Here is a 10,663-nt window from a genome sequence, read left to right on the forward strand (position 1 = left end):
TAAAAGTGATGCAAAAACTAGCTATACATATAAAAAATCAGACTGTATTTATCAACAATAGACCATTGGTAAGAAGCTGGAGGTTCACATTTTACCAAGTCACTAATTTAATTAAAACCTTTAAAATGAAAGGTCTTTCCTGATTTTAAAACTGGGATTCAAGTTTTGAGGTAAAAGTGTTTTCTAGAAATATTAAGACCTCAAATTAATGAACCCATCTCCTTCCTCTTAGTGGCCAAGAAATCCAGAGTTCACCATTAGCCCTTAAATGTCCTTAAACATTTATGTTTTTTTTCTCTGCGATGGGGAGCAATTTTAATAAGTTGCTCTGTACAGATTCCCCTAATGATATGCTTTCTACATTAAAAAAAGGGGGGTGGGCTTGTGAAACCTAATTCCTCTGTCAGAAGCGAGCTCGGGTCTCTGAAGCAGTGAAGATTTCAGATTTCCGCCGGGTTTCTTTGCACCTGCCCTTGTGAGGCATGAGGTTTTGTGTGCAGAAGCCTCCAGGGGTTGAAATTTAGCCCTGTCCATGTAGCAGGAAGGTCAGCCGAAGTCACTGGGTCCCAAGACACTGGACTTCAATCTCCGACCAAAAACAAAACATCAAAACACTTCTATTCACCGGGACGTGCTTAGCAGCGCGCTGGCATTTACAGATGTAACGCAGCACCGCAAGACTCCAAGAAGGGGCTCTGCTTAGAAAGTCGATTGTTCTTTGGAGATCTGACAACCTCTATCAGATCTCTGTCAGTCCAGCTCCTGCAAACACACTAGAGAAAGCCAGCCTCCCTCCACCAGGCTGAGCCCAGTCTGCCACCTGATACCTGAATGAAGAGCCAAGCCAGCAAAAGCCAAACTCTTTTCTGGATGTCTGTTTCTGTGGGAAATGGTTTTGACTTTCACACACACTCTCAAAAAATATGAACGTAAAAAGAAAATTAAGCTTCAATTAACTTTTAAAGATGTATGTTATGTACCAACTTATCAGAGTCTTACCAGAAATAAATGTTTGCTTGTGTGTTCATTAAAAAACTTTTCCGCCTGGGCAATCCCCATATTTTTATTACTACTATAATAACTATCATTACTACTGTTGTTTGTTGTAATGATAACAGCAGCCAGCACTGAGTATTTACTCTGTGCTTTTAGCATTTAGTCTATGCTACTTTGGACTGTTACAAAGAAGGAGCTATCTGTGCTCATTTTGGCAGCACATGTACTAAAATTGGAACGATACAGAGATTAGCATGGCCCCTGCACAAAGAAGGAGCTATCATTTATTTACTCTCACTTTGCAGGAAGGACTCAGAACGTCCTTTTGCAGGAACAAAACTCAGAAAGATGAAGAGAACCTGCCTAATACCTGGCAGAGCTTAGATGTGAAGCCAGGTTATTCAGTGCCCCAGGTTCTACCTCAGTTTTTTCCATTTTACTATAACACTATGATGATTATAACCTTTAAGCTATATTTAAAAAACTCTTCCTTACAAACTATATCAAAAATCCCCATCCTAATGTAGTTGGCAAACACAAACGCCCACAAGAGAAGGAACTACTACTGGAATGGTAATGCCAAGCCCAAGGCAGCTGCCTATGTTTAGCCGTGGCACTAACCCAAGCAATAGAGATCTGGAAGAAGAATAGTATAAGTGAAGTCTCAGAAAGGTTTCCAAAAAAAAGAGGTTTAAACTGAGACTTCAAAGAAGAGAATGTTTTCTACAGTTACTAAACTTTTTTTTTTTTTTTTTGGTTTTTGGGCCACACCCAGTAACGCTCAGGGGTTACTCCTGGCTATGTGCTCAGAAGTTGCTCCTGGCTTGGGGGACCATATGGGACACCGGGGGATCGAACCGCGGTCCGTCCAAGGTTAGCGCAGGCACCTTACCTTTAGCGCCACCGCCCGGCCCCACAGTTACTAAACTTTTGAAGAGATTGATGTCAGATATTGAGAAAAAGAACTGATAAAATTATATGATAAAGGGTAATATTAATTATTATAAATTAATTGTTATTTGATGGGACTGGATAGATAGTACAGTGAGTAAAGTACTTACCTTGTATGCGGCCAATCTGGATAAAACCCCTGGTCATCATATACGATCCCCTGAGCAGTGCCAGGCGTGATTTCTGAATACAGAGCACCGCTGAGTATGGTCCCCAAACAAACAAAATATAATTGGTTCATTATCCCACAGTAACCCATTTTTCTTTTCAACACAACTTGATTGAGGTATAATTTACAGGTATGCTATATGCATACTATATGTATATATAAATGTGCAGTTTATTGAACAGCTATATCAGTGAAGATATGGAATATTTCTGTCACCACCACATTTATCCTCTTGTCTCCTTCCATTAAATTTTCTTTTATTCTAGTCCCAATCACTAATTTTATTTTTGTCACTATAGATTAGTTTATCAGTTTTAGAATTCTATGAAAATGGAATCATGCATGGTTAGAGATATGGGTCAGTGGTAGAGTGCATGGTTTTCATGTGTGAGGGCTTTTAGATTCATCACTGAACACCAAAAAGAAAAAGAAAAAGAAAGAAAAATTAGGAGATAATATAATAATATATACTATCTTGTGTTTTTTCATTCATCACAATGTTTTTAAAATTCAGTCATGTATGTATATTGATTATTTAAACTCATTTTCTCAGCACTACTCCCATTGTATGTGTGCATCAGAGTTTGTTCATACATCTGTTGACAGATACTTGCTGTTTCTGGCTTTGTCTTAAAACAAATAAGGTGGTTATGAACATAATGTAAATAGAAATATCTTTTCATCTCTCTTGGTAAAATGCCTAGGACTAAAGTTGCTACATTATATAAGAAAGGTGCATTTAGGGCCAGAGATATAGTAAAGCAAGGAGGGCACTTGCCTTGTACACTGCTGACCTGGGTTCAATTCCTGGCACCAATTATGGCATCCTGAGAAGCACTAAGAATAATCCCTGAGCTCAGAGCCATGATTAAATTCTGAGCACTGCTGGGTGTACCCATTTTCCTACAAAATGACAAGAAAGAAAGGGAAGAAGAAAAGAAAGAAAGAAAGAAAGAAAGAAAGAAAGAAAGAAAGAAAGAAAGAAAGAAAGAAAGAAAGAAAGAAAGAAAGAAAGAAAGAAAGAAAGAAAGAGAGAGAGAGAGAGAGAGAGAGAGAAAGAAAGAAAGAAAGAAAGAAAGAAAGAAAGAAAGAGAGAGAGAGAGAGAGAGAGAGAGAAAGAAAGAAAGAAAGAAAGAAAGAAAGAAAGAAAGAAAGAAAGAAAGAAAGAAAGAAAGAAAGAAAGAAAGAAAGAAAGAAAGAAAGAAAGAAAGAAAGAAAGAAAGAAAGAAAGAGAAAGAAAGAAAGAAAGAAAGAAAGAAAGAAAGAAAGAAAGAAAGAAAGAAAGAAAGAAAGAAAGAAAGAAAGAAAGAAAGAAAGAAAGAGAAAGAAAGAAAGAAAGAAAGAAAGAAAGAAAGAAAGAAAGAAAGAAAGAAAGAAAGAAAGAAAGAAAGAAAGAAAGAAAGAAAGAAAGAAAGAAAGAAAGAAAGAAAGAAAGAAAGAGAAAGAAAAGAAAGAAGAAAGAAAGAAAGAAAGAAAGAAAGAAAGAAAGAAAGAAAGAAAGAGAAGAGAAGAAAGAAAGAAAGAAGAAAGAAAGAAAGAAAGAAAGAAAGAAAGAAAGAAAGAAAGAAAGAAAGAAGAGGGAGGAGGGAGGGAGGGAGGGAGGGAGGGAGGGAGGGAGGGAGGAAGGAAGGAAGGAAGGAAGGAAGGAAGGAAGGAAGGAAGGAAGGAAGGAAGGAAGGAAGGAAGGAAGGAAGGAAGGAAGGAAGGAAGGAAGGAAGGAAGGAAGGAAGGAAGGAAGGAAGGCACCTTAAACTTTTCTGAGAAACTCAAAACTGACAACTATTTCCCAAAGAAACTGTACCATTTTGGTCAACCCGGAATTATAGGAGTTTCATTTGTCCCAAACATTTGCCCAGATTTGGTACTGTTATTGTTTTTTAGTATCAGTTATTATATTTAAATGTTTACATATTTATAAAATAGTTATTATTTACAGTTATTCATATTATATATGATTGTTATTAATGTTTGTATATTTAAAAATATTTACATGTTTATTCTATTTACATTTGCTGACATTTTATTATTATTTTAATTTGTATTTTTCAGAAAACTAACAACATTCTTTTATTATCAGCCTCCCATATCAAATTGTTTTTGGTAAGGTAGCTGATAAAGTCTTTGTCCATCTTTATACCATTACTTTGATATAAAGACATTCAATACATAATGAGTTAATATATCATATCTGAATATTAGTCACTCCTAAATATCGCTCTAAGGATGTTACTAGAAAAAATAAGACTGAAGTAGTCATCTATGGGTTTTAAGAAAAATGAAAGGCATTCTTGCAATAATTTTCAGAGACAAAAGAGAGGAGGGCTGGAAGTTACAACCCACCTCATGAACCTCATCACAAAGAGTGATGAGCTTAGTTAGAGAAATAACTACATTGCAAACTATCCTAACAACGAGAAAGTATAAGGGAAATAGAAAGCCTGTCTAGAGTACAGGTGGGAGGGTGGGGAGGAGGGAGATTTGGGACATTGGTGGTGGGAGTGCTGCACTGGTGATGGGGGATGTCCTCTTATATGACTAAAACACAACCACAATCATGTTTGTAACCAAGGTGTATAAATAAAATAAAAAATATTATTTAAAAAAGATATTCTTTTTTTTTTTCTTTTTTTGGTTTTTGGGTCACACCCGGCAGCACTCAGGGGTTACTCCTGGCTTCATGCTCAGAAATCGCTCCTGGCCGGCTCAGGGGACCATATGGGACGCCGGGATTCGAACCAATGACCTTCTGCATGAAAGGCAAATGCCTTACCCTCCATGCTATCTCTCCGGCCCCAAGATATTCTTTTTAAAAATGTGTTGCATTTAAAAATTTTAAATCACAACTAATTATTTCTACTAAATTATTCTTTGTCAATATTTGTAAATGAGTTGTCTGATCATTGGGTCATAAATTTTGTTATGCAGGCCATACCCAGCAGTGGTGGAGGCCATCAGGTCTACACCTGGTGGTACTTGGAGGGACATGTGTTCTGGGCATGTAATCCAGGGTCTTGCACATGTTAGGTATGCAATCTACTTCTTTGGAGCCATGTAACTGGTCCCCTAATTGAATTTCACTTGTTCTAGTTGTAGTTCCTTTGTCAGATGGATGTATTTAAACTATTTTCTTCCATTTTGTGGCTTATCTTTCCATTTTCTTAAGTCTTTTGAAGAGCAGGACATTTTCATTCTTATGAAATTTATTTAATTTATTTATTTATTTCAGATATACTTTTCTTACCCTGAGGTAGCATAAAAATCTTCCAGATTCCCTCTATAAATGATATACAGTAATTTTAGTTTTTACACCTAGGATATGATCTGTTTTTAATATAAGCCATGTTTGGTATATGATAGCCTTCTTTTACAAAGATTTCATGGGGCACTGAGAGATAGTTCAATGTTCATGAATGTTTTACATGTTGGAGAGTCAGATTTTATTCTCAATATCTCATGATCATTCAAGCACCACCAGAAAGAACACTTAAACTTCAACCTCTAAGCACTTCCAGGCGTGATCTTAAAAGATCTCACAAGATGGAGTAGGAAATTAGGGCACTTGCCTTGCATGCATCCAACCAGGGCTCATCACCAGGTATCCCATATGGTCCTGTGAGCCCCACTAAGAGTATCTCTGAGCACAGAGTCAGAGCACTCCTCAGTGTGCTCTCCCCAAATAAAGATGTAACACTCATTTTCAATAGAGAAAAGACTGGGAGCCTGAAAGCCCTCTTCATAGAAGATGTCAAGAGTGAGAACTTGAATTAGATAGACACCTGTTCAAAGTTAAAGCCCTGACTAAGGCAGAGATCAAGACGTAGTGAGTGGAGGGGACCAGGCTGAGGTTTGACTGCAGATAAATGCGCATCATTGCTTAACTTCTTCCCATTACCTATCCTGTCTTCCTCACCCCTGCACAGGTTTTAAACAACTAATCATTTGTTTAAGAATCCCTGGTTCAGGGGCTGAAGTGATAGCACAATGGTAGGGCATTTACCTTGCATAAAGCAGACCTGGGATGAACCCAGGTTTGATTCCCAGCATCCCATATGGTCCTCCAAGCCTGCCAAGTGCAATTTCTGAGTGAAGAGCCTAGAGTAACCACTGAGCAGCGCCAGGAAAGGAAAGGAAGGAAGGAAGGAAGGAAGGAAGGAAGGAAGGAAGGAAGGAAGGAAGGAAGGAAGGAAGGAAGGAAGGAAGGAAGGAAGGAAGGAAGGAAGGAAGGAAGGAAGGAAGGAAGGAAGGAAGGAAGGAAGGAAGGAAGGAAGGAAGGAGGGAGGGAAGGAGGGAGGGAGGGAGGGAGGGAAGGAAGGAGGGAGAAGGAAGGAGGAAGGGAGGGAGGAAGAGAGAGGGAGGGAGAGAGGGAAGGAGAGAGGGAGAGAGGAAGGGAGGGAGAGAGGGAGGGAGGGAAAGAAGAAAGAAAAAGAAAGGAAGAAGAAAAATCGACCAAAATAGATAAATAAATCAAATTAGTCGATTTTTCTGTTTGGGTGCGATTATTGAAAGTGTTGTCCCCAATTATATTTATTTTTTTTCTTTCTTCCTTTCTTCTCTTTCGTTATGTGCTATACCATGTTTCTTAATTCAAGACCATGGCGTGATTTTTGTTTGTTTGTTTTTGTTTTTGTTTTTGTTTTGTTGGTTTGTTTGTTTTGTCTGTTCTTTGAGGTGCTTATCGATAGAGCTGGTGCCCTCACTGGATATTTAATACTTCTTTTGGTACTAGTGGAGTGTTTCACCTTCTTTTTCTCCATCTCCCAAATTGATGATGAGAGCCTTTAGAAGGACTCCGCCCATTTTTGGGGTATTAGATTCTTACCCCAGTTTATTATTTTTCTTTTTTTTCAAACAAAACCACGCAACTTGAACTAACTAGTCCTGCCTCCAGTTAGAGGGGGAAATAAGGGAGGCATCAAGACCAAACAGGTGCAAGACTACTAAGTAGTGGGTTGGATACAGAGGGGACCACATATTCTAGTCGCCCTGAGGTGAGGGAAAAGGAAATGGGAGGTAGGACAGAAACGGAGGTGTAGAGAGGACAATTTGGCGATGGGAATCCCCCCTGATTTTATGTAAATATGTCCCTAAAGTCCCTCTCCCTCTCCCTCTCCCCCCATCTTGGCTTTAGAAAAAATTAAAAAAGAAAAAAAAATATGTCCCTAAAGTATTATTGTCAACAATATGTATGCCACTATGATAAAAAAAAAAAAGAAAAAAAAAGAATTTATAACCCTGGGGGTGAGGGAAGAGGATATGGGAGGTAGGACAAAAACGGAGGTGTAGGGAGGACAATTTGGTGATGGGAATCCCCCCTGATTTTATGTAACTATGTACCTAAAATATTATTGTCAATAATATGAAAGCCACTATGATCAAAATAAAAATTGTATTTAAAAAAAAAGAAAGGAAGAAGAAAGAAAGAGAAAGAAAGAACGAAAGAGAAAAGAAGGAAAGAAAGAAAGAAAGAAAGAAAGAAAGAAAGAAAGAAAGAAAGAAAGAAAGAAAGAAAGAAAGAAAGAAAGAAAGAAAGAAAGAAAGAAAGAAAGAAAGAAAGAAAGAAAGAAAGAAAGAAAGAAGAAAGAAAAAAGAAAGAAAAGAGAAAAGAGAGAGAAAGAGAGAAAAAAGAGAGAAAGAAAGAAAGAAAGAGAAAAGAGAAAGAAAGAAAGAGAAAAGAGAAAGAAAGAAAGAAAGAAAGAAAGAAAGAAAGAAAGAAAGAAAGAAAGAAAGAAAGAAAGAAAGAAAGAAAGAAAGAAAGAAAGAAAGAAAGAAAGAAAGAAAGAAAGAAAGAAAGAAAGAAAGAAAGAAAGAAAGAAAGAAAGAAAAAGACAGAATGAGGGGCCGGAGAGATTGCACAGTGGCATTTGCCTTGCAAGCAGCTGATCCAGGACCTAAGGTTGTTGGTTCGAATCCAGGCATCCCATATGGTTCCCCGAGCCTGCCAGGAGCTATTTCTGAGCAGACAGCCAGGAGTAACCCCTGAGCACCGCCAGGTGTGGCCCAAAAACAAAAACAAAAACAAACAACAAACAAACAAACAAAAAAAGACAGAATGAACCCCTGGTTCAGGCTTTGTTTTCAAGACAGACGACCTAATGTGATTCTGAGATTTTTCACAGAACTATGCAGATTCCCCTACAGCTTCCCCTACATTGAAGAGATGCTGCTTGGATCCCCTCCCTGATTCTTGGTCTCTATCTTAGGCAGAGAATTATTTTTGTTCCTTGTCTTTGCTTCGATTCTGTCAACTCTAGTGAAGACTTTGCAATATAATTGGACAAATGAGGCTTTGTCCCTTTTCCTCTGCAGAAAAGGCTCCCAGAATTATAGCACTGTACATTGGCTCTTATAGATGCCCATTCTGCCAATTTTATTATTTCAAACAATTATTGGGAGTATTTCCAAAACTGGTCCTCTGAGCTAAAACAAGCATCTTAAAAAACTCATTATGCAAAATATAATATGCAAACTTTCTGGGATTCAACATTCCCCAAAAGACTTGATTTGGGCGTCTAGAAAACACTGCCTTCAATTGTAAGCCTGTGAAATGCTATACCATAATTACAGTTCCTAGGCACTTCTAATGACCCATTAGGATGGATTTGTAGAGCAGGCAGAGACTACACAGCCAGAGCCAGCAGCAGGTGAGAGTCAGGCTCTAGTACTTTCTGAGGGCAGACACCAGAAATAACCTGTTATCGAGGAAAACATAGGGGAAGGTGAGAGAAGATCTTACATAATACTACCATAGGGGAGACAAACCATGAGATTTTTTACATTTCCTGAACTTAAAAAGAAATAACTCGAGAATGGAGGACATCTTATATTCAACTGACAGAAATACAAATTGAACCAATAGTGTGGGAAAACTATTTGACATTCCTTAATAAAATGCTAGTAACCCTTTGCCTTGGGCCCAAAAGTTCAGCATCTAGTTATATATTCTATAAAAACTTTTATATTCAGAGAAAGAAATATATTTTAAAATATAAACCTTGTTTATAATAGACCCCAAAGTGAACTCTATATAACTCTAATATCCTTCTCCAAGGAAACCATTACCCGAGGGAATCAGCACACAATAACGTATCACTAATAATGAACTAATGAACTGCAACTACAGGCATCAACATGAGTAGATTTTAGAAATCTATTATTGGGTGAAAGTGGGTCATAAAAACTATGCAAAAAGTGCAATGCCCTTTTTAAAAAGCAAAAGACTTTATAAATGACATGATAACTACTAACTTCAAGATGGTGGTCAGGGACAGGGCAGAGGAAAAGATGCAAGAAGCATACATGGAGAGACAGTGGTAGTGGTAATGTAGAAAGTTAATGACTTCCCTCCAAATTATGTTGAATTCCAAATGCCAGTAAATATGACCATTTTAAAAATATGATCTTTGCAGATGTGATTAAGTTAAAAATCTCAGACTGAGATATGGATTTAAGGTAGTGCCCAAATCCAGTGACTGCTGTCTTTATAAGAAACAAGAGGCTCTTCCACTGCGGGCCTACACGCCGCTTCTTTGCCGCCGCCATGTCTCTAGTGATCCCCGAGAAGTTCCAGCATATTTTGCGAGTACTCAACACCAACATCGATGGGCGGCGGAAAATAGCCTTTGCCATCACTGCTATTAAGGGTGTGGGCCGAAGATATGCTCATGTGGTGTTGAGGAAAGCAGACATTGACCTCACGAAGCGAGCAGGAGAGCTCACTGAAGATGAGGTGGAGCGTGTGATTACCATTATGCAGAATCCACGCCAATACAAGATCCCTGATTGGTTCTTGAATAGACAGAAGGATGTGAAGGATGGGAAATACAGTCAGGTTCTGGCCAACGGCCTGGACAACAAGCTCCGTGAAGACTTGGAGGGACTGAAGAAGATACGGGCCCACCGGGGTCTGCGCCACTTCTGGGGACTTCGCGTCAGAGGCCAGCACACCAAGACCACAGGACGCCGTGGCCGCACTGTGGGTGTGTCCAAGAAGAAATAAGTCTGTAGGCTTCGCCTATAATAAATAGTTTATACGCTTTAAAAAAAAAAAAAGAAACAAGAGGTAAATTTGAGACACACACAGGAAAAGGCACTCTAAGGATGAAAACACAGATAGAAGTTGTGCTATCACAGCCAACGAACACTGAGAAGACACTGAAAGTGGGAAGAGAGAAATACCCACATTGGAGAAAGAACATCCAGAGAAACATGGCTCTAAATACCTCTTGACTTTGGACATCTAGTCCCCATAGCTGTGAGAGGATAAATCTCAATCATTTCTTTTTCTTTTTTTTTTTTTTAAGTAAAATCAGGTTTTACTCAAAGGTATTGAGGAAAGGGAGGTAGAGGATAAGAAAGAGAGCAAGTAGCACAGTCAAGGGAACAAGTAACACAGTCTCTTCACCTCTTCCAAAGGTGAAGAGAGACCCAGTACACACCCTAGCAAGAATGTACACATTTCTAGAGAGAAGATGTAGGCAACATGTTCTCAGGTAGCATGTACTCAGGAAACACATATGCCACATTTTATTTTACTTTTAAATCAAACTT

The 10,663-nt window shown here is 38.5% G+C and overlaps 1 protein-coding gene and 1 pseudogene across 1 annotated transcript; both read left to right on the top strand.

Moving 5' to 3' along the window:
- The first annotated feature begins 1,198 nt into the window (after positions 1–1,198).
- On the top strand, positions 1,199–1,297 carry LOC126029254 (uncharacterized; annotated as a pseudogene).
- Positions 1,298–9,619: 8,322 nt separating this feature from the next.
- Positions 9,620–10,172, top strand: LOC126027786 (40S ribosomal protein S18-like). Its single transcript, XM_049786802.1, has one exon. It carries the CDS (start codon positions 9,654–9,656, stop codon positions 10,110–10,112), a length of 459 nt encoding a protein of 152 aa, XP_049642759.1. The 5' UTR covers positions 9,620–9,653; the 3' UTR covers positions 10,113–10,172.
- The last annotated feature ends 491 nt before the right edge of the window (positions 10,173–10,663 follow it).

This window comes from Suncus etruscus, chromosome 14, assembly GCF_024139225.1.
Source record: "Suncus etruscus isolate mSunEtr1 chromosome 14, mSunEtr1.pri.cur, whole genome shotgun sequence".
Lineage (NCBI taxonomy): Eukaryota > Metazoa > Chordata > Mammalia > Eulipotyphla > Soricidae > Suncus > Suncus etruscus.